Genomic DNA, 23,388 nt, shown 5'->3' on the forward strand with positions numbered 1-23,388 from the left:
CAGAGCTGCAGCGGGACTTGATTGAAGCAGATCAAACACGATCAGCTCCACTGACAGAGGTGTGTACCCCAAACTGCCGGAATATCTTCATTGCTGATTATTCGCATTTTTATTTTCTAGCGTCTCTGATGTAGAAAACATGCAGTCAAAAATGTTATTCATGTTTATTCATATTCATAAACACGAGAGCGTTTAGATGGATATGAAACTTTCCCCTAATTACAAAAATCCCTCAGGTGTACCCAATAAGTTGGCCAGTGAGCATATATATCGATCTATACCCTGTAAAATTAAAACAACAACAACAACAAAAAAACATCTCCTGGCTCGGTTATTAAAGCTGTAGTTCACCTGTGATATATCAGCTTTAAAATTAAATAAAAAACAATAAACAACTATTTAAATCAAACATCTGCTCCTTAAACTCTTAAAACATGACTCATAAAAATAAAAAATAAACCTAAAAAAAGACACAATTTACCAGGACAAGTGAACTTTCCACTTTTATTTAACATGTTTTTAAAAATACTGAAAGCTGTCACTGTAATTACAGTAAGGCACACATGGGGAAAACATTAGTGTAAAAACATACCAAATGAGACATTACAGTACTCTGAGAATCCACTAATACTAATACTGGCTGCCTTGATAATACCGTATTTATCAAGCATGATAAACGTTAAAAGTAGTTTGTTCGATACGTTCAACTTCACGTCTTTAAACAATCGGTTTGATCTCATCGTTGAGGAAAAGCGTTGAAGGAGATACATTCATTGTAGCAGAAACATTGTCACTTTGTTCTGTCACAAAGCAGAAAAAGAAAAAAGCTTTTACCAGTGTAAAATCTCAGTGAAACATCGTTTTTCAAAGGAAAGATAAACCTGAAATTAGCTTCCAGAGAAACACAGTGTTAATGTACTTGTCTTGGGCACTGTAACAGCCAGTAAGACTATACAGTAAAACAATTTCATGTATTAAAAAATATTCAGTATAAAAATGTTTCAACCTAATTGTATCAAAATTAGTAGTTTTAAGAAAACGGACACCTCTGTACGAGCAGGGGGGGCGGCTGTGTTTTCACACGATGGCATAAACTGTAATAAAATACATTTGAAATTACAAAATCAGCCGACATCAGGCTCAAGAGGCTTACAGAAACTCTTTTGTAGTCAGTTTTAAAACATTATTTATGACAGATTCAGATCAAAGCACTGGGACGACCTCTGCTTCACTTCTTCTTGTGGTCGTCAGTGTCCTCGTTGGGCGTGGCGTTGGCGCTGCCTTCGTGTGGCTCCGCAAAGAGCTGCATCTTACTGTTGAGCTGCACGCACAGGTAGGCTAAATCCTGTTTGTCCAGAGAGTGCGCCAGAGCCAGGTAGGCCGACAGAGCCCCCGCCAGCAGGAGCCTGTCCAGGGATAAGGCCGGCAGGAGCCACAGCACCACACCCAGCTCCAGGCACACCGGGTGGCGCAGGTGGGACAGGAGGCGCTGGGCACGGGGCGACTTGTGAGAGAAGGGGTCCCCCAATCCGAGACAGTCGTAATACACCTGAGGGAGGAGGTTAGTCAGTAAATGAAGTTTATTCATGCCCAACACACGCTCTCCTCCGGGAGCACCGAAGTTACTGATCTAAGTAATGCAGATTACTTGGGTCAGTATTGTAATCTCTATTGATTTATTAAAAGGGCATTTCATTAAAATGTAATTACAGTATAAGATGGTGGTGGAAAGGGTCAGAGTCATTAAATACGGAGTTAGGCCCAGAGCACCAGGTGACAGGTGAAACAGGTGAAACATATAGATGTTAATAACCGCTGTATGAATGATTAACTGAGACTGGTCCACCCATTGAGGAGGGACTAGGTTACGCTATTATCATCATAATTCTTTCAAAACAACTTGATTGGACGCACAGCTATGTGTCAAGGTATTCAAGAGGCTAACTGAAAACATTCACTGATAACTAGCAGATGCAGCCCACAGATAGATCAACATTTCCATGTAAAATAACCCTAAATTCTCCTAGCGACACTTCTTAAAAGCTGGTTCTCAAAATTGTCAAAATGTGTGCACCAAGGCAACACTGGCACCACACTAGCACCGCTTTACTGGAGGAGAGCCTTTACATTTGGGGACGGAGGTTCACTTCTCACTGCAGTAAAATCTTTCAGTCCTGCTCAGCCACAACAGTGAAAACTCTGATTAGGGTTGTGATTCATACTGATGGGTGCTGAAAATTAAAACCTTGAAATTCCTCCCCATGTGATGCTCAGTTTGAACTTCAGCAGGTCAGCTGCTCATGTCTACATGCCTACATGCACTGAGCTGCTGCCATGTGATTGGCTGATTAGATATTTTTGTTATTGACCAGTTGAAAAGCTGTACCTAATGAAATGGCCAGGGAGCATATGTGCAGTAAATATCCATTTGCTTGTTGTTGTTTAACAGCACGATATTTTAAAGTGGTGTTAATTAATTCTTTTAAGGAACACCAACTAACCAAGCAGTAATCAACAACCACTTTTTAAAATAAAGCAAACTGTTATCATAGATTTTTTTTTAGTTGAGCAACCTCTGATTTTCCAGCACCTGAAAGCACAAACATGTGCATTTGCTTTTGCTCCCTACCTGCTTGATGCCCAGTAGTTCTGGGTAATCAAAGATCATGAGGATGCTGCAGATGATGGCCCAACAGAGGAAGTGCAGCGAGAAGCAGAGCAGGGGGAACCAGACACTCCAGGGTGCCTGACGCACTGACCACAGGCAGGGGGCGTTAGTCACAGGCTGCCAGCAACGCATCAAGATCTAACACAGGAAACAGAGCAATGATGCACACTGAAAGATGTGATTAACACTAAGGGAAGAGTAAGTTATGCTTCTATGTGACAGTAAACACTCAGAGAAAGGGCGCTGCTGTACCTGGAGGGCGAGTGCTGTGGTGAAGCAGTATGCCGTCCTGTTGAGGGGCCCCAGCACTGACTGCAGGGCTTGTTTGACAGGCAGCCAGGCCAGCAGGCTGTGCTGCACGATGAAGAGGGCCAGGAGCCCCAGATCCACAGCAAGAGCCCTCAGAACAGAGCTGTCCCGCAGGGCCACCGACCATGGTATGGAGTCTTAGACGTGGGAAGTCAGAGGAAAAAACGTCACTTTAAAATTGACGGCAATCCTAATAACATAATTACTGTTAATAAGCGCTCATTGAAAATGCCACAAAAAACAAAACAGAAAATCGAACGTTACCACGAACAGCTAATTAATCTAATTAACAAACCCAGCATTTCTGCTCACCCGAAATCAGCTTTCAAACACTCGCCATTTGGTTCGATATTTGATATTGGCGATAAGCAAATTATGCTTTTAAGCCCGTAATGATCATTTTCGTTTTAGTAAACGGAATAAAATAGCCCTAATAATAAAAACAGCCCTAAAAAAACATAAGAAAAAAAAAATCTCACCGCCCAACGTGGGGCTCGAACCCACGACCCTGAGATTAAGAGTCTCATGCTCTACCGACTGAGCTAGCCGGGCGCTGATTCTAAACAGCCGCCCAGTGGAATTTATAGCATATATGGAGAACTTGAACTATATGACGTATATGAATTTAATATACGTTAAATTATATTTATATAACCCTTTACAGTAATTTTTTCCATAGCCAAAAAGTGTATGAGGTATTTAAAGGTTTTACAGATATCGCCTCCACCAGTGTTTGGTAATCGCTCCTGGCCGCCTGCCGCTTACGGGAACTTACCTCGACAGAGTGTCGTCTCCCCCGTGATGTTATGATAAATGGCTCGAAACGAGACAAACCGAATGAGATCTGCACCGGATATGAAAACAAACGCAAAGTTTAGCAAAGACGTAGTGCAGAGAGCCAAGCCACGTACCGTGACTGACGCCATTATCAGTGCTTATCGCGAACAGTTCCGGGAGATGGGAGGTGGTTGTAGTACCCGATTTAGACACAAGGAGGTGCTAATGTGCGGTGAATGCTGCCTACAGGTGGAGGTGCATCAGAGGAGACAGATCCACACACAAAACTAAGGAGAAACAAATAGCAGGAGTGAATGACTTTATTAGGGTATCTTATTAAGTATCACAGAATCTGTCTTCGTTAAATGAGGTTAACACCAGGCCTGTAGCACTCTACATGGTAGTTTCCGTCACAGGATGTCACTCGAATAGACTCTGTGGATCCCTGAAAAAAAAGAGATAACAAAGCACTCAGAGTGCTTCTTTGTGAAATAATTTGCTGTGAATTGAATGATCAAATATTTTGCATAATTTCTGTGAAGCTCACTTCTGTTGGGAGTATCGGCAACCTGCAGGCAGCACAGCGGGGAGCCTGGACCCTGAAACCGTGAAGAAGTTTCAGTGAAACTTCACAGAGGTTAAAACATGAAGTCAACAAAGGTGTGAGTTTTCTCCTGTTCAGCCTGTCTGGCAGGGTTTCCCCCTTTGCTCTTGAAAAGGACTATTGTTGCTACATAAAACACCCACCTGTGGTAGTCACTGACACAGTAGATCCTGCGGTGTGAGTCGACAGCGAAAGGCTGATCCTCCAGGTTTTGTCTGCAGACGACACAGCGAAAGCAGGATGGGTGGTAGGGTTTCCCACGAGCCTGCAGGATCTGATCATCCAATGTAATGTCAGTTTCTTGCATGTGACACCACACATATACTCACAGTGCCGAGAAAAAGTATTTGACCCCTTCCTGGTTTCTTAGTTTTCTTTGCACATTTTTCACATTTACATGTTTCAGATCATCAAACAAATTCTAATATTAGACAAAGATAACCTGAGTAAAACATTTCTATGAAATGCTGTGTTAGTTTTATGCCAGATGCCTTTGAAATGGCTTTGTAACCCTTTACAGACTGATAGATGTCAGTGACTTTGTTCATCAGCTGTTTCTTTAGATCGTGACATGATATGTTGCATTTCAGGGCTTTTCTTTCTCCACTTTCTCAGACAGATGATTTCTTGATTCAGCAGGTCGGGCAGTAATCGGGCCTGAGTGTAAAAAAATTTAATGAACTTAGTTTTCCCAAATAAATGTTGTCAAATGTAGGGCAGGCAAGGTTGAACAACTTTTAATCCGTTAATAAATGAAAAGGTAATTTAAAAACTGCATATTTATTTGGGGTATCGTTTTCTAATATTAAAATGTATTTGATGATCTGAAACATGTGTGCGTGACAAATATAGAAAGAAAACCTAAGATCAGGAAGGGGGGAAATGCTTTTTCACAGTACTGTTTAAGTAAATAAATTAATAGTTACCACATCTGTGATTAAAAAGCCACAGCTGTTACACACTTCAGGGGATGGATGAACTCCAGAGAACTGTAGAAAATACCACGAGTACCAGTAAAACACCACCACCCAAATAAATTAGGCAATAAAGTTAATCTGTCATTTTTCAACCTATTAAAAGAACATACTTACCAAAAAGTCATCCTCACAATATATCATCCCTGACACTGTGTAGAAAGGCTTGCCACTGAGCGTTTTACCTGAAAACATGCAAAAGCTTAAATATGTAGACCGTTATACATCACACTGTACTATCAGAGAAGCATTCACACGAGGAGAGCTCACTGCAAACGCTGCAGATGAAGCACGCGCTGTGGAATAAACGTCCCATCGCCTGACATGCTTGACCTGCTCTGTAGACAGCTTGATTGCATCTCGTACAAGTTCCTGAATAAACATGAAGAATAAATGGAACAACTGGCAGCACACCTGAATAATAAAATCAAGGCTAATCCACCAAAAAAAGGTGAATATTAAGTCTTTTCCATTCTTACCAAAGTAAACACTGTCACCGTAACTGGGATTCATCTCAGCACCAGTTTGCCCACTGCTCTGAGTCTGCAGCACGGCTGTCTGGAGGTCTAATTTTATGTGCAGTGCAGACAGCTGTAAGAGGAGCTGCTTGTTGGGTTTATGAGAATTTGCTCTCTGTCTTTGCTCTCTGAAGCGCAAAATCTTAAGAAATGACTCCTCCGAGGCGGCTGAGAAACTTTAGACAGAAAGTAGTTTTGTGTGAAAGAAAACACAAATAAAGGAGTAAAAGTACTTTGATTTTGTACTTATACAGTATTTAAGTAGCTGTTTAATGTTTTTAAAAGTGTCTAATGGTGGAGTACATTTTAGGAAAAGAATAAGTGCTGTTTTTTTAGGTTTTTGGGGTTTTTCTGTTGCAGCTACTGTGAGAACTTTCAGCTCTAAGCAGCTCTCTATTTAAAAACTGTATTCTTGGGTAAGCTAAGAGATGAAATGTGTCAGAGCTGTAGAGGAAGGAGCCTGAAGGTGAAAAAGAACCTGCAGCACATTCAGCCTACCACAGCACTCATATTGTGAGGACGCTGGTTTAAACATCTGACTCCTCCGTTTTTATACGGCAAAAACTACAGTCAGCTACATGATAAAAACAGCCATTCATACTAACAATGTGTGAATACTGGATAATGGATGTAAAATAAGGAGTGAAGGAGGACATGCAAAGAGTTGGTGTTATTGTAGGATGTGAGGGTAGGCAAAATGTCCATCAGTCTTATTGATAATTATAATTATTATTATTATATTTTAACACTCACAGGAACTCCTTTTACTTTAAACCTGCTGGTTAAAAAATCTCCACTTTTACTTGGATAAGATTTTGATAGAATAGAATAGAATAGAATAGAATAGAATAGAATAAACCTTTATTATCCCATGGATGAGAAGATTTCGGTGCTACACAGCTCTTATAGCAAGGGGAATACAAGATATAAAAGGAAGACACAAAGTCGACCTATATACATAAGCAACTGAAGTTCGTATATGCAGGTAACAATGTACAGAAATATGTATAAAATATAAAAAAACATGTATAAAATGTGCAGTGAACAAACAAGCTGGTGAGTAAGATGACCCTTTAAGGATGTTAAAGGAAAGCTGAGAGTTCCAGCACTTCTTAATGGATTTCCTTTTTAATCAAAAACTGAAAATAAGAAAAGAAATAAATAAGAATGTTTTTATATGAATAATCTAAATATTTAGAAACTGGAAAAAATAGAAATATTTTCAGAAACAACTTCAGAGCTCAACTTTTAAGTGAATCCAAAAGAATAAAGTATTACAGTACATGCCTGAGTCTTATATTTTGGCAGCCTAAATGTGCATTTTTAAATATTGAGGAGGAGCAGTGAAGCCTTTTCTGGGATCATCTGTCTTGTGATACTGCCCTCATGTGGAAGCCTTAGGACCTTCCTCTCATAAGTCGGTCACTAAAACCAGACACGCCCAAAGAGCCAGAAATACCTGCACCAGGTAAACACCGACTGGTTGTAACTGAACAATAGAGATCTGTTTGTTTGTTTTTTAAGTGGCTCTTTACACTTATTAGCCTTTAATATTTGGTCCTTAATCCTCCTCTTTTATTTTAAAGTCTTTAATCTTTCCAATTGACAATGACAGCTTGTTATTATATTCTAAGTGTATTACAGCACGGTCATTTAAAGTTGCTTGTGTGTCTCCATTAGCTTCCACGCAGAGAGGATAAAGAACAGAAACTCATGCAGCTCGTGTTTTGGATCTACGGTTACAGTTGGAGCAGGGGAGGGATGGAGGGAGGGATGGAGGGAGGGGGCGTCTGACAGCTGCTGATTCCTCACTGAGGTCCTCTTGTGAAGCTGTCTGCTTCCATCACAACGCCCACTCTCCTAGCTGTCAGACTGGTTCACCAAAAACCCTGCATGTCGTTTGTATGTTGGTTGCGTGTGTGTGTGTGTGTATACTGTTTTTTAAAAACTTTGTGTAATCCAGTTTGTTGTCATGATGTAGAGGTTTGGGTTCATATACGTCAAAAATGCCTGAAGGTTGAATTCAGGCATTTTGACTCAAATAGCAGTACCTGGATGTGTGTTTGTGAGCTGTCTAGCCCTCAGGTATGTTTCTGTGCAGGAATGTCTGCGTCACGAGGCGTGTGGAGACAGGAGGCAGTCTCTGCAACTGCGGGAGTGCTGTGCAGAAGCTGTCTTACGCACAGTTAATCACATTTCCATTTCCATTTTACAAAATGGAAATTCCAGCTGACCAGGAACAACCTGATTTATGCCTGTTTTGCTTCGCACTAATATTCCTTCTGAAGCTTTAATATTTTTAATCATTCAGACTCACTTTAACCTACTTCGTTCGTTTTTTCCCCCTTTTTGTCGCATTAAAGGACAAATACTTCTATCTATCAGCTATGATGCAACGAGGTTTGCTTATGCTCTGGGCTCTGCTTCCACACCCTTCGTCTGCCACATTTTGGGGGGTTACACAGCACGATGCCAACAATCTTTGGCATGTTTGGCTGCTTATAAATAGGGCGCTCATTGTCCCACACAGTGCAAGGGAAGTCAGAAGAGGACCCGCGTCTTAATCTAAGAGTCCGGACTGCGTGCGCTGTCGCTGCAGTGTTCCTGCTTAAAGGCACAGCGGCAGGGCCTGCTCTTCCTGTCAAGTTTGGACAGGTACTCTACCTGCGGTCCACGCCCTCTTCTGTGCCGCTGCGCGCAAGTGTTCGTGAGCAGGAAGTGGCTGTCAGCGACGGTGCTGCTGTTGTTGTAACGCTTGGAAATGCAGCTGTAAGCTGTATCTGAAAGAGAGGCGGCGATTTTAGATTATCTTATTAACTTACAAAAACAATCATTTAAAATTATTTTTGCTTTTATTTTATTTATTTTTATTATTATTTTTTTGAGGACATGCGGCTCTGCAGGACCTGCGCTCTCCTGGCGCTTCTGTTTCTGGCAGTCTTGGATTCATCAGGTGAGGGGAAAAAACGACCTCATTCAGTATTTTGTGTTGTTTGTTGAATCTACGTGCATCTTCAAACCAAAACACGAAACGTCCTCGTGTCAAAAGCGTGGCTTCTTTTCGCGTTCGTGCGCCAAATGGGTCAAAACCACAGCTGAGAGGAGCGCGCGCTGAGCTGCTGTAAAGATGCACTCAAGCGAAGCTGTGCTTAAAGCTCCGTGTCAATAAATGATAGGATAATAACGAGCATTAAAGGCAGCTCAGACGTGACTGAGGCTGGAGCGCGTTTCCACCCATAGCTCCCACTTCCAGACCTCCATTTTCAGAAAGGTCTATGAGGCATTTATGGAGCTTCCTGGAGGCATGAATTCATCACGACTTCATTAATGATTGACCAACAATCTGTTGCTCGTTTTTTTGTTTTTAAATAATCGTTTTATGCTAGATGTAAACTTCCCGGTTTTCTGTGTTGAAATCATCATCAGCAAGTTTAACTTTAAAAAAAAGGGTTTTTTATCATATTTATAAAATAACTTCTAAATAACTTTGAACAATGTGACTTTCTCAACACACCCACTGTTTACGGTTGCAAGAAGCCCTTTGTGGACTAGTTGTTACAGGTTCAGGTTAAAGAATGACTTTATTTTGCTTTAGCTTGAGAGAGAGGAAGAGGTAACATTATGCTCACTGCTTTGAGAGTGAGATTTAATTAAATATATTTATTTTATCGCTTGTTTTGGTTTTAAATCCTAGATTGTATGTTTAGTATTAGGTTTCTTGATATTTTTAGCAGATATGGTCCAGGCAGGGATTATTATGGGATTGCACATGTGAGGGTTTCCCCTCATTCAGAGTAGCAGGGTATGTGAGTAAATGTGGAATTTCTTGAATTCCATTCATAGAACTGATGTTAAATCAGGAAGTAGGTCAATTCGCATTTCGCAGAGTCTGGTGAAAGTAAATAACAGGCAGAAAATAAAGAAGTTAAGAGAAGAGTTCTGATATTTGCAGAGGATCGGAAGCAGGGCAGTAAGTTTGTAACTGTAGGAATAAGTGTGCTGTGTAATATATGAGGGTGTGTGAACTTCCCTGATTATTTGCATAAGTTAGAAAATATTCACATGGAGTGTGATACTTGTACACCTTCCTATTCATACTCTTATCTAATCTACCAGCTAGTCATGTATCTGCACCTCAGTGTAGGTCATGAGCTGCAGTTAACTTTAAACATCAGAATGGGGAAAACATTCCTAATGAGAGAGTATTGTTGGTGCCTAATGAGCTGGTTTGAGTCCATCTGGGCTCACTGATCTCCAGGGGCTTTCAGCACCACAGTCTCCAGATTTTACTCTTTACATGGCTGATGGTAAGGTCACTATTTGGGTCACTGGATTCACTAGCAGCGTGAATCCAGTGACCCAGCCTGCCTTTAGTCACCAGTCCGGGCTGGTGATGTGGGGATGGTGTTTTTGATGCACTTTGATCATTTATGGTATTTTTGCCAACTGTGTTCATACCAGAATGGCTGCAGGTTACAATATTCCAGTAGCTGCTTGCATCATGTTAACACACCAAGTCACCAACAAAAAGTAGCTTGTGAGCATGATCATGAAAGCAGTCATAATGAAGTGGCATCCTCAGTCACCAGATCTAATTCCAGCAGAGTAGAGTAACCTCTGGGATAGACTAGCATGAACGTGCAGGCAAAGAATGTGCCAAAATTATGCAATGTTGATGTCAGGAACTGTAGAAATGGCACAGAAGTATGTGGAAACAGGATGATTAAATAGAAAAGACCACCAAAAACGACACCTGTAACCACATCTGGTTTATATAAAAGCCTTGCTACTGTGGAGAAAAACTGCTTCTCCCAGAGTTAGAAAAACATTCTCAGGAGAAAACAACGGGAGAGTCACCTCATTATGCTTTTTAAAACTGGTTCACCCTCTCTTTACTCACTAGGTGACTCACGTTTATCGAAATTCAGTTAATTTGCACTTGTCTGCTACTTCAGTGCATGGGAATAGGTGTGCCTGGAGCTGCTGTGTTTGCTCAGGCATGAACAGAAAAATCAGCTGGACCGTTTAAGGATGTGTTTGTTTCTTTTATATATCATTAAGACCACAAGTATTTGGTCACAGATATAAAAATAAACTAATTTGAATCTGACTGTGGCTTTTTAGGTAAAAATACATCCTCTGGTGGACATGAATGTGTACATTTTATGGGATCTTATCTTTCAGGGTTAACCAAAGTGACTAAAGTCTGATATAATTATCCTTGTAGAGCTATGCATTTGTTGATCTTATCTTAAGATTAGTTTACAGCATATTCACATTATTGGATCTGATTTCCAGAATCCCAGCAGGAGGTCGTTCGACCAGACAAAGGCTTGAATGTGACAGTGTCCACCGAGCAGGCAAAATGTTCTGTGTGTATCGTCAGCAAGGTGAACAGCGCACAGCTTTCCTGCCACTCTTCTCTCTCTCTGGTACCTGAAGTTGAGACCACACTGGAGTTTTCCTGCCCCCAGCCTGTCGAGCAGTCTTACACTGTGACGATTGGTCACTCCATCGGTGAGTTTACTCACGTTCAGCTTCGATCAGACCTCGTTTAAAGTGTTTTATCCCTTTGAAGGTAAATGTAGAGTAAGTATTCATTTGGTCTAATCGTAGCTTCAAGGATAGATAATTCGTTGATGTAAAAAACCACTGTGCAGGAGCCTCTACTTTCACAGCTTTGTCCTACCCTGACATTTTATTGCATTGAGACTTTCCATTATTATTTTTTATTTTTTAATTTGCTTCTAACAATTTCTTTTCCTACAGTCAAGTCAATTGGTGGTTATTTCTATTGTGATCGAAGCTCGTATGCAATCCACTTAGATATAGCAGTGGCATCTACGGTTTTTCATTTACTAATTTTTCTAAAGACATTTTCAGTGTTATGCAGATTAAGCATAATTAAGGTGTGAGTACCTTTTTTTTTTTTTTAACCCATCTGTGCATCTTTTCTTGTCTTTGACTGAAATCCAGAATGCACTAAGAATGCCTGCAGCCCACCAACTCTGCAAACTCAACCATCCATCCTGACTAACTTTGCCAGAATCTTCACCTGGGATCTGAATGCCGCTCAGGACACAGTCGTGCGCCTGAGCATCATCGAAGGAGGGCTGACGGACACATCACAGCCATGCTCAGATGGACATCAGTTCTCTGTGTCCACATCCATAGCCAGCAGCAAGGCCCAGACTCAGTACTGTCGAGGCGGTTCTGTGAAAAGTTTGTATCTGATCAATCGAGCTGTCGTGTCTCTGCAAGTGAAACCAAAGGCTCAGGTGGTCCGTGAGCTGTTTCAGACCTCCGTCACACAACTGAGTAAGAACTGTTTGCTAAATATAGACTCTCTTTTAATTAGAAGCTCCATAGGATTAATGCTGGGTTTAACTGGAGCTGCACCACCTGTTAAGTAACCCAATTATAGCTTAAAACTTTTAAAATGAGTCACCAAAAATCAGTCAGATTTTAAAAAATAATTTAACTGTGTGAATTTGCTCTAAATATTTACTATTTCCTATTTGCATTCAGTCTTTCATAGAAGTAGGTTTCTTGCTACTTGCAGATGATTTGTGTGAACAAAGAAGATAAAGCCTGTAATTTGCCATTTGTGGGTCTGAAGATATTAGATTATAGTGGGGTTTAATGGTGCTGGTAGACAGAGCCAAGCTGGCCAGTGGTGGCAGCACACTTCAGAGTTTTTCCATCCATCACTAAAGGCAAAAGTGAGTAATTTAATTAAAGCTTTAATGGTGGACTCTATTACAAGGACCCTGTGAAGGGATTGGCTAACAGCTGGTGCAACTCAACCCTGGCCTCTGTCTCACTCTGCGTTTCACTCTGTTTAGAAACTGAGGTCATAAGTGTTGATTCCAGCACGACCATGGTCCTCAGCCGGGACCCGAAGGAATCGGTGTGTGAAGTGTGCACCGCTGAAGGCCCCACTCTCACCTGCAGCACAGAAAAGACGCTGAACAATGTTGAGAAACTGTCAGTGGTGTTCAGCTGCCCGAAACCACAAGACGGGTTCAATGTGAAGATAAAAAAGACAATAGGTGAGAGCTGCTGGAGCTGTGACAAATAAATTAATATACTAATAAAGGTTAAAAAATCAAGCCAATCAGTTGCTTTCCAAAAGGTATTGCATGGTGGATCAACATTTGTTCTCTTAATAATTCTATCGATGTTGACAACATCTCCAACACCACTGGCTGAAATCCAGCCCCGAGCCATGACAGAGCCTCCACCGTGTTTTACAGATGGCTGTAGATGCTCACTGTTGTACCGCCCTCATGACCTCCTCCGTACATTTTGACAGCGATTTAAACTAAAATTTTCAAATCTGGATTCATCACTCCGTAAGACCTACAATGATTTTCAATCAAGTTCTTGTGTAATTTGTTATACCTCAGCCTTTTATCCCTGTATCACTGCTTTAAGGATGGCTTCTTGATAGCTACTCTTCCACTGAGGCCATTTCTCAACAGTAGACAGATCAACTGGAGAGCCAGATCTCTCAACTCTTGTTTCAGGTCTTTGCTGGACATGACCTTCAGATACTATTCATCCACTGTAGTTTTTTGTTTGTTTGTTTGATTGTTTTTTTTTGTTTTTTTTTAGACCTTCCACTTCCACTTATTTTATCCCAAGTTACCCAGTTTCCTCACATTTCTTTAGAACACACTGTGCAGCATGCTGCCAAGTTTTTGACTAATAGCACTTTAGGAATCAGCTTGTTGCAAAAATACTACTTTTGCACATTTATCTATAATATATTTTCCGCATGTATTTCTGCATTTACTTTGGCATCGCTCTCATTGATGGAAAACTTCACATTTCATCCTCCTCAGCCATCATGTGAAATTAAAATATTTCCTAATTTCTTCATCCAGAATGCACCAAGACTTCCTGCAAACCTTCTGCAGCAGAAATTGTTCCCGACCAACTTAATGCCTTCAAAAGATCCTTGACGTGGGACATCAGTGTCCCAGAGAGTACTGTATTAACTCTGGACTTTCCTGGTGGTGGTTTGAAGGAGATTTCTGCAGGGGTGACCTGCCCAGATGACTATCAGTACTCAGTGAGTACAATTAAACGCAGTGGCGAAATTCAAAGTAACAACTACTGCAAAGGCGGGACAGATTCTGATCTGAATCTGCTTGGAGCAACGACTGTGACTATTGAAGTGCCCAAAGGAGAAAAACTGGAGTCGGCAGCATTTAATGTCAAGGCAACAGAGAGAGGCAAGTTTGAACACTTTCTAGAACCCGTAGAGGAAGATGTTTTATTCATTTTATATAAAGAAAAAACATCATAGCACATATTTATGGAGACATATCCTTAACAATGGCTGATAAATCATTTAAAATGGTAATGATTCAATCATTGCCTCTTTATACAGTTGCTGCTAAGGACCTATAACTCAAATGTAGTTACTTTAATCTGTATATATTTGACTTGGACATTGATTAATAGGGAAAGCAAAGCTAAGCTTTGTTTCTTGTCCCCAGCCAAATGTTAAAAAGTTACACTAAAGTAAATTATATGCTATACCTGATTAAATTTTGTGTGAAAACAAATAAATAATAAGTAGAATGTTAATTATGTTTTTATGAAAAATCAACTATAAATATATTTATGTCTCCCTTCTTAATTTAACCACAAATAGCATAATATTAGTTTTTCTATTTTATTTCGTAAAGGTCTGCTGAGGCTGTTGGAAATGTTTCGTTTTGTAAGAATATTTGACCAGCAGTGTTTTCTTGAACTGATTTGGCTTAAAGGTGTTAATGATGTAAAGTTGTGATTAGGAGTTTCCATGCACTCCAACACACTTTTACCAATTCTGCCATGAACAGTGGTCAGATATCCAGACAGATTTGTGCCAGAAGCTTATTGATGGAAACCAAAGCATCTGGTTTAGGTTAAACATGAAAGGAGTAATTTAACACTCCCACTAACCAAATATTAGTGGGAGTGTATGTATACATTTGATCTTATAAGTACTTTTGACCCTGTGTGGATGAGAGAAAATCCTAAATAAATTCAAACTTGTGCACCCAATTCTTGTTTTTTAAAGTAATTAAAGATGTATGTTGTCCAATTATTCCACCCTAGAAAAGGAACTGTTCCAAGAAATCATTAAAACCCCAAATTGCCAGTGCATTTATGCTCATGAGTGCATATAAACTCCTGGTCACAACTATAAACCACCCGTAAATTATTTCATGTCTGTCTAATATGAATATTTTATCAGACTAGTATAGAGCTGAATTATCTTCAGCTAGATCAGCATCTCACCATCTTGTGCACCTTTTGTTTTTAGCTAGCAGAATGATGTCTGTGGCCTCTGAAATCAAGAAAACCAAAATTATCATCACGAAGGTGAATCAAGAGCTCGACTGCAACGTGTGTCAGATGGCGCCTTACAAATGCTACTCTAAACTCCTAACACTGTTAGCTCCTTGCAACGTCTCAGTAGAGTTTACCTGTCCTCGACCTCAAGATGTCTTCAGTGTGGAGGTCAACAGAGAAATTGGTATGTAGAATTAAAATATGTGAAGTCAGGTCTTAAGGTCTAATTTGTCTAAGACTGTAAATTTGTGCAATCATTCAGTTTAGCTTTGGTTTCTTTAACATCTCCTATCTAAAAGGACACTTTCTCATGATTGGCCAGCTTGGGGAAGCCTCCGAGGAGGGTATCATCTAGTTTTCATGAGATACCTAAAGAGCATTCTGCGCCTGTAAATGACCATGTGAACAAAATACATGATGAGCTGATTAGCTTATTAGCTTTTCTGAAACACAGTGCTGGAAACATTCCTAACAGATTTAGTCCCAAAATTGATGTGACATAGTTGATTTGCAGCGACTGTGTGATAACATCACACAGTCGCTGCATATTTCTGCATTTGTTTTAACTGAAGCTGGTCATTTTTATCTGACCTCTGGCACCGAAAAGACATTGATACTCACCGTATATTTTCTGTTTTTCGATGGTTTTGTGGGAAAATCCCAGCAGATTAGCAGTTTCTAAAATACTCAGACTAGCCTATCTGACACAAAAATAATACCACATTCAAAGCCACTTAAATTACCTTTCCTCCCCATTCTGTTCAGTTTGAACTTCAACAAGTCGTTTTGATCATCGTTTAGGTCTACTTGCCCAAATTCATTGAGTTGCTGCCATGTGATTGACTTATTAGATATTTGCATTAAAGAGCAATTGTAGGTGTATCTAATGAAATGGCCTAGAAATGTACATGACAGAAAGTAAATGCATGTTTAAATTTTTAAAGCGGTCATAAGCTGATTAGACATAATTTACACATGAAGAGGTGCTAAAGCTAACAGTGATTGCAGGTAAAGACCAAGCTGAAGGTTTAAAAAAAATTAATGCAAGTGGACTTTGTGCTATGACTGACATACAGTATGTCGCATTAGACGTTTATTCGTTGCTGTGTGCTTATCAGAATAGAACTAGTGTACAATGGAAATAGTAAAGACTGGGAGCGTGTAGTAGAATCAACTTAACCTCCAGAGCCTGAGATACCTGGAGAACGGTTGGAGAGTGAGGGGGAAAAGCCATTGGAAACTCACCATCTCTTTTGTTTTATCTGTATCTGGACAGACGCCCCGTTCTCTGGTGACCCGGTTCAGGCCGAGTCCTCGGTGGTCCCAGAGTTCAACCGGACTTTCAAGTGGGACTTGAAAACTGATTTCGCTCACACATTCCAACTGGACTTCCCAGAACAGGGACTGAGACAGATTTCCAGTGAGGAGACATGCCCAGATGAGCACACGTACTCTTTTATTATCTATTTACGCGGGCAGGCAACTATTGGTACCTTCTGCAGAGGAGGATCTGTGACCACCATCCAGGGTCGCTACAGGGGCCGCGTGTCTCTAAAGGTGCCGGCGAATGCAAAGATGGATCCTTTTGAATTCAAACTCAGTGGCGGGCCTGAGACAAACAGTGAGTCATTTTATATCTACCAAAAAACCTCAGACAAGGCAGACAGCACAATAAATCATTGAGTAGAGAACTTATAATGAAACACTTTTTAGAAACATGACCATAGTTAAGTCTCATATTTCCACTTGTAAAATGTTATGTTTTCCATGAAAAATCTGGGCTTTTATTTATTAAATGAATTGCTTTTATTTTTTTTGTTTATACATTAATTCAAATAGGGCAGCACAGAGTAGACAAAAAAAATGCAGCATAGTCTGGGATGAATCCAAAATACTGCTGCAAGGCCTTAAGCATTCAGGTTGCCTGTTCTACCAGGTGAATCACAGGAGTGTCCAAATAACTTGCAAAGCAATGGGGATTTATAACACTGACCTGGTGTTGTATATCCTAGTCACCTTTCGGTATTCATACATTTGTATAAAATATAGGACAGTCAGAATATCCAAAATATTATTTCTTAACTTGGCACATGAAAATCCTTTTCATTGAATGATAAAAGGAAAGATTTGGTATAGTTCAGGTGTCAGTTGCTCACTGTTTTACTTCACAACCATAAAGAATTGTTTAATCATAAAGAATGCATAACTACAAGAGCAAAAATTTAGAAAAGCAAAAGGTTAGATAATAATGTTTTGAGTTTTTGTGTTCTAAAATTTTATGAATTATTATGAAATCTTGATTTTTCTAACTTCAGTGTCCGCTGCTTTTTCTTTTTTTTTTACTCTTAGTGATCGCGATAGTGGGGGTCAACCTACCACGAGGTGTATCGGACACAACACTCATGACAGCTAACTTTCCTCGAGACTTCCCTGACAACATGCAGATGCAGTGGAGCTTCACGGTGCCCGGGATGCACAACTACACCGTGCTCTTTGATCACGTCACACCCCCCGAGTGCCTCAACAATGGAGAGGTGACGGTGGAGTATCAGGCAGGGGCTAAGACGGTAACCAAAGCTCTAAAGGATCCTCAGCCGGTGCATCAACAGGGCAACTTCAACATGGTGCTGACAAACTGTCAAACCAACATGACGCTGCCAGGTCTCACGCTGAACTACAGGGTCTCTGTGGTGAGGAGCGGCCGTCCAGGTACAGTGTTAAAACATAAACAGCTGGGACTCGTACACAGTTTTGTTTTGTTTTTTTTAAACATCAAGCTATTTTATGTGTCTATCACACGACTGTCATTTCCTTTAACTATGGTAGATATTGTAATGTAATTATTTATGTTTTTCGATGTGTTTATGGAATTTGTATGGGCAAAAATTCCATTTATTTAAACTTAAGTTCATTACATTATGCAAGTATCATGTTAACACCAAAATATAGATAAAATGGAGACTGTGTAACACTTTTATCAACAACCCATTACAGTGAAGTCATAGTAGAAAGGGTCCGAATCTAAACAGGCATTTTGTTTGCACATTGAATGTTTTCATTGTGAATTTGGGAACAAAATCCTTCAGCAAATCTGCAGCCTGTTCAGGTTTACACAGGTAGTGCAGTGTAGTCCTTCACGATGGTACATTCATATGTGTCATCAACAGATGACATGAGATGAGCGTAAACGAGTCTGGAGACAATGTGGCAAAATGTTACGATGCCTATGAGGAAATAAATACAAATTTTAGTGTCCATTTGATAGGCGCCTCACAGCAAGGAGGTTTTGAATCCGCCGGTCAGCTGGGCACTTTCTGTGTGGTTCTCTCTGGGCACTCCAGCCTCCAAAGGCATGTGTCTTAGGTGAATTAGTGATTCTAAATTGCGTGTGGTGTGAATGCGAGAGTGAATGGTTGTCTCCATGTTATATAGCCATATAGACTGCTACCCTGTCCAAGGTGTAGCCCATATCTGACCTTATGACAGCTCTGATGAGCTCCAACTCCTGCTGTGACCACAGATAAGCCAAAGAAAAATAGATGAAGTATGGTGTCTCTGCTTTGTCATGTCCCACATTATTTTCACATCTGGATGGGGAATTTTTTTTTCTCCTTTTGTTTTTATTTATTTGTATTTATTTTTATTGAATATATTACCTTTATCTATATGTATTATTTTTCTTTGCATTTTAGTTTTGTGCACCGTGGATCTAACCAAAGACCCGGGAGTGTCCCTGCAGATTGAGAATCTGAATTCTGACTCCTACTGTGAGATCAGCATCAACTCTGAGGTTAAAGAGAAGATAAATGTGACTGCGGGATCAATAGCCAAATTGTCCTTCCTCGACTGCCCAAATGAAGACATACGCCTGACTGCCAAAAAAGTTATTGGTGAGAGTTCTCATTCCTGAAATGTGTTTTCTTATACATGACAGTAGATCTATCTCTGTTTCCTGGGTATAGAAAAGATTAAATCTAAGTTAAATAGTCGATTTAAAGTCTAAAAGGATAGACTGATATTTTGAGAAAAATGTTTATTAGCTTTATTTCTGAGACTTCAAAGAAAAGCTCATCAAGAGAGAGTCCTTCTGTTGGTTTAAATAAGAACTTTTGCAACAACAACAAAAAAGTGCAAGGAATTGCTGCATTTACTATTTAAGTTGTGCTTTATTTGGAAACTTAATATCATGCATCTCACTTCATGCTTTTGAATGACAGACTGCAAGAAAACAGAGTCGTGCCCCGTGACTACACTTTCTGTGTCCACAATGGAGCCTTGCCTGCCAATGCCCCTCAACAGCTTCACCTGGCACCTCAACATCCCCGAAACCAAAACGTGGGACCTGGTGTCACCAAAAGGAAGTTTGCGGCAGTCCCTGCCCAGCCAGGAGTGTAAAGAGCCTTTTTCTCTGCACTTGGCAGAAGAAGAGGGTAGCAATTTTGTTGGAAATTTCTGCTTTGATGGCGTAATCCAAAAAATCCAAGTGCACGCCAACATCTCCATCACAGCTCCGGGACAGCAGTTAAGCAGGATGACGGGGTCTTTCCTCAATATCAGCGTCAGCGAGGAGATCACAGGTAAAATGTCAATATGTATTGTTGGGCTACAGCCTGGTTTTTTTTTTTCTTTTTTACTAAAAACCCAGGCTCAGGCGTATTTACTCATTAATTGTATCAGTTATATTATTTAGAAGAAATGCTGATAACTGGTCATTATGATTTTTTTCCCCGATAATGGCTTCATTTATTTGTTGTCTGACTGTTTTAAAACATTGCAGTCGTGCTTGGTAAATATAATAGAAGCCAAATTCAACATTTAAAAGGACTCAAATGTGAGAATGATGACCTGAATCATGAGCTAATCTGTAAAAAGTGGCTAGTTTTATCATCCAGTATGTTCTGTAGTCTTTTGTTGTTTGAGTTTGGTTAAAGAAGTCATTTTAAAGAATTACCTTAAGATGAAGGAAATTTGAATCAATAATTAGTTAATGAACAAAATAATTTATTTGAGAGACTAAAAACAACATGCTGCAGTACACGGCTATTGTACTTTAAAATTCCACGTAGAGGCAGTGTTGCACCACAGATGGGTTTTTATTTATTTATTTTCATTTATAAAACACCCAGGATTTAGACTTGATATAAATTCCTTCCCTCTTTCAGAGACCATTATTTACGCGGTCAGTCCTGACACGATGTCTCCAACACTGCTGGCGACCCCCAACTGGCCTCAGCGTATGAAATCTTACCGCACCCTAAGCTGGATCGTCACGCTGCCCAACCAGTACAAAGCACAGCTCAATTTTAACGTCACACAGCCTCAATGTAAAGAGGGACACACAGGAATCGATGTGAGGACGATAGAGAACAGAGAGCTGAAACTAAGTATTACAGAAAATGATCCGCCGGTGGTGGAACAGTTGGTGGGTGAGAGTTTCTATCTCAACATGTCCAACTGTGAACCAGAGACTCGTCAATTTAGTGCACTGACCACAATCAATCTGCAGAGGAAGCAGAGTAAGCAGTTATCACTGTAGCACATTCACATACACAAAACATCTTAAAGGCATAAATCTAATCAGTGTTTGCTTTGTTCCTCCACAGATTTCTTACCCATCGTCCTTGGGATATCAGGAGCTATTTTGTTTTTGCTTCTAGTGCTAGCTGTTGTATGCATTGTCACAAAGTGAGTACACCTGCAGCAAAACACTGATAGCCTAAAAAATGCCTGAGACTAGGCTGTGTTAGTTAGAAAGAAATCTCTGTCTGTGTGTCTGGTTTTTTGTTTGATTGTTTGTTCGTTTCTTTGGCTGCAAACTCCTTCTAGACCATCAGGAGTTGAGCAGCCAAACTTAGCATACAGGTACATCTTCAGCCCCTGAAGGTTATTATCTACATCAGATTTTACAAAGTTATCATGTTGCCTAGAAACCACCTTGCAAAATGGCTAAAAGTACTACTTTTTTTTTTTTGCAATTTATGCAAAAAAAAAAAAAAAAAACACGTCATAAAAGCATTATATCACTTTTATTTCATAACAGTAACATGTCATTTAAATCCACAAAAGCTGAATTATGCATGGCCATCCTATTGCCTGGCAACCACCAAGCAATTTTCTAAAATTGCCCTTTTTTAATATAAACCACATCCACTACCCCAATTTTTTTGTTCTACTTTTTCTCATTGTGATTAAATCTATCAGTAACGATGTGCTTAATCTCAGAGTAGACACTGAGCCATACTTAAAATTACTTCGTTTTTCATCCTTTTTTATCTACTTTATATTTTCTTTATATATTTTTTCAAGTGGTTTTTTCCCAAATTAGAACACAAACCATTTTTAATACCAACTTTTATTTTTGCAGTCATGACATATTAGTGTAAAATAAATATGAACATTGCAGCTGCTGTAAGATAAACCATTGATGTGCTGTTTCTGCTGATATATACACACAGTTAAGTCCAAAGTATATGGACACATTTTATAATTTTGCCTCTGTACAAAACCAGTGAATTTAAGTTTAAACAAACAAACAAAAAAAATTACAGACATTTTTATGCATAGTCTCTCATAGTGGCATTATTAGACCATAAACCTTTGGTTTGTCTTCATCTTTTCAAACAGGAAAAAGAAAAATCAAAAAAGGAACAGGGGATCGTCCATATACATGCCCAAAGGGAATATCTTCCGGCCATCTGACATGCACTTCACCAAAACCAGATCTGAAAATGAATCTCACGTCTATGACTCCATAGATGATACGATGGTCTATGGCCATCTGCTGAGTAACTCCAGCCACGGCGAGGCGTTTCCAGACCAGTATAACGGCATTCAGACAGACACCTACCGCACTTTCACAGGCCCCGCTGATGGAGTGCTGCCTGTCATTAAAGAACCAGATCCACAGCCCGAGGACAAAACGTTTATGGATCCCTCTGAGACTTTCATACCATCCCGTCCACGTACTCCCATCAACCGACAGGACAGCCTCGGCTTCCAGGACCGCAGGATGATTGACAATGAGCTATACACATTCAAGACCACAGGGGACATAAACACCATCCGACTCTCTGCTGCTGATATGGAGCCCATACCGGATGACTATTTGTAGTGTGTCAGGACCACAGCCATCCAATGAACTGCTATTACAAAATCCTCCTTACAGCACCAAGTATCTGCCAAGGGGTACTCATGCACGTGTCTGTGCTGTGACTATACTCAGGGAGTCTGAGCTTATATGTCTAAGCGGTATTTGGTAGAACTCAGTCTGCTCTAGAGATCCAAGAGTGAAAGCAGTGAGCCCTGTTTTTAAAAGTCTGGAAAATAACATCCCTGGGATACAAAGAGTGCATGTACAAAAGCTTTTCTTTTATGCTTGTGCAACGTTTCATAACATTGTGGTCTCACTAATGGCTCAGACGTAAGGAACACATCTGGCTCGACCCATCGCAGCTCTAGACAAATGCAGTTAGTAGAGAAAAGCAAAAAGTATACTTACTGCAGTGTTGAGGCAGCCATGAACCTCAATGTGAAAGCACACGATTGGCTCATGTAGTTCCAACATGAGCTGTTGATTGGTTCTTTTTTTTTTTTTTTTTTTTTTTTTTTTTTTTTAGGTGCTTTATGTAATTGTCCCATAGCTTTTTATTAAGGATCCTTGATCCCAGAGATATGGCTCACAATCTTTTCATCTTACTCCCAGACAGAAAAAGCAGCAACTACTATTTCTTGAATGTTTGTTTGGTTTTATTTTTTTTTTTAAAACTTGTTTAAAGTATGGAAAATTATCCGTTATTGTTGTTTGTAAATGTTTTTTATCTTGTTGACTAGTATTTTTTTATTTTATTTTTTTAAGATTTGCCTTTTCGTAGCCTGTACATACCAGAATTGTTTTGTTTTTGTTTTGACTTGCAATAAATTGTCAGTGTATGATGGGGAAGCGGTGTAGCCTTACGTGACCTTACGGCCATCATTACCTCATCTGAAGTGATGTTTCATTTTCCCTCTTGTGCTTAAACATGGGCCTCTTTGCATGCTGGACACTAAAAAAGCTTTTTCAGCCGCAGGAACTCCAACTATAAAAACAGTGTGAGGAGGAGGAGGGTGTGGAAGAACTGCTGAAGATTCGCAGCTACTGTTTACCAAGGAGCATAGCGGAAATAACAAATGCAGAGGCCAGGTTTATGT

General features: G+C 40.0%; 3 protein-coding genes and 1 non-coding gene across 4 annotated transcripts; 1 reads left to right on the forward strand and 3 right to left on the reverse strand.

Annotated features, from left to right (window-relative positions):
* Window positions 1-479: 479 nt before the first annotated feature.
* Window positions 480-3,947, reverse strand: nrm (nurim). The gene is made up of 4 exons (XM_085148194.1): window positions 3,753-3,947; window positions 2,921-3,114; window positions 2,630-2,806; window positions 480-1,549 (listed from the first exon to the last, which is right to left on the reverse strand). Exons 1-4 carry the CDS (start codon window positions 3,901-3,903, stop codon window positions 1,229-1,231), a joined length of 843 nt encoding a protein of 280 aa, XP_085004320.1. The 5' UTR covers window positions 3,904-3,947; the 3' UTR covers window positions 480-1,228.
* On the reverse strand, window positions 3,457-3,529 carry trnak-cuu (transfer RNA lysine (anticodon CUU)). The gene has a single exon. It is a non-coding gene; the product is annotated as a tRNA-Lys (tRNA).
* Window positions 3,948-3,956: 9 nt separating the features above from the next.
* On the reverse strand, window positions 3,957-6,033 carry limd1b (LIM domains containing 1b). The gene is made up of 7 exons (XM_085148197.1): window positions 5,812-6,033; window positions 5,603-5,704; window positions 5,450-5,517; window positions 5,285-5,347; window positions 4,502-4,632; window positions 4,302-4,353; window positions 3,957-4,199 (listed from the first exon to the last, which is right to left on the reverse strand). The coding sequence occupies exons 1-7, from the start codon at window positions 5,843-5,845 to the stop codon at window positions 4,116-4,118; spliced, it is 534 nt and encodes a 177-aa protein (XP_085004323.1). The 5' UTR covers window positions 5,846-6,033; the 3' UTR covers window positions 3,957-4,115.
* A 1,592-nt stretch (window positions 6,034-7,625) lies between these two features.
* On the forward strand, window positions 7,626-23,277 carry cdcp1b (CUB domain containing protein 1b). Its single transcript, XM_085148188.1, has 13 exons — window positions 7,626-8,803; window positions 11,149-11,367; window positions 11,827-12,168; window positions 12,696-12,902; window positions 13,740-14,094; window positions 15,177-15,385; window positions 16,478-16,822; window positions 17,551-17,910; window positions 18,894-19,091; window positions 19,419-19,778; window positions 20,364-20,717; window positions 20,805-20,886; window positions 21,826-23,277. The coding sequence occupies exons 1-13, from the start codon at window positions 8,740-8,742 to the stop codon at window positions 22,310-22,312; spliced, it is 3,582 nt and encodes a 1,193-aa protein (XP_085004314.1). The 5' UTR covers window positions 7,626-8,739; the 3' UTR covers window positions 22,313-23,277.
* The last annotated feature ends 111 nt before the right edge of the window (window positions 23,278-23,388 follow it).

The sequence above is a fragment of the Neolamprologus multifasciatus genome, chromosome 22 (assembly GCF_963576455.1).
Source record: "Neolamprologus multifasciatus chromosome 22, fNeoMul1.2, whole genome shotgun sequence".
Taxonomy (NCBI): domain Eukaryota; kingdom Metazoa; phylum Chordata; class Actinopteri; order Cichliformes; family Cichlidae; genus Neolamprologus; species Neolamprologus multifasciatus.

Excerpts from the sequence above, each read along its gene's own strand:
- nrm (XM_085148194.1), bottom strand. The coding sequence starts at position 3,903 with ATGGCGTCAGTCACGGTACGTGGCTTGGCTCTCTGCACTACGTCTTTG. Across the intron at positions 2,807-2,920 it reads CCACAGCACTCGCCCTCCAG|ATCTTGATGCGTTGCTGGCA; the intron begins GTACAGCAGCGC and ends TTCCTGTGTTAG. Across the intron at positions 1,550-2,629 it reads AACTACTGGGCATCAAGCAG|GTGTATTACGACTGTCTCGG; the intron begins GTAGGGAGCAAA and ends CTCCTCCCTCAG.
- limd1b (XM_085148197.1), bottom strand. The coding sequence starts at position 5,845 with ATGAATCCCAGTTACGGTGACAGTGTTTACTTTG. Across the intron at positions 5,348-5,449 it reads ATTGTGAGGATGACTTTTTG|TTCTCTGGAGTTCATCCATC; the intron begins GTAAGTATGTTC and ends TATTTTCTACAG. Across the intron at positions 4,354-4,501 it reads TGTGTCAGTGACTACCACAG|GGTCCAGGCTCCCCGCTGTG; the intron begins GTGGGTGTTTTA and ends TCACGGTTTCAG.
- cdcp1b (XM_085148188.1), top strand. The coding sequence starts at position 8,740 with ATGCGGCTCTGCAGGACCTGCGCTCTCCTGGCGCTTCTGTTTCTGGCA. Across the intron at positions 14,095-15,176 it reads AAGGCAACAGAGAGAGGCAA|CAGAATGATGTCTGTGGCCT; the intron begins GTTTGAACACTT and ends GTTTTTAGCTAG. Across the intron at positions 20,887-21,825 it reads GTTGTATGCATTGTCACAAA|GAAAAAGAAAAATCAAAAAA; the intron begins GTGAGTACACCT and ends CTTTTCAAACAG.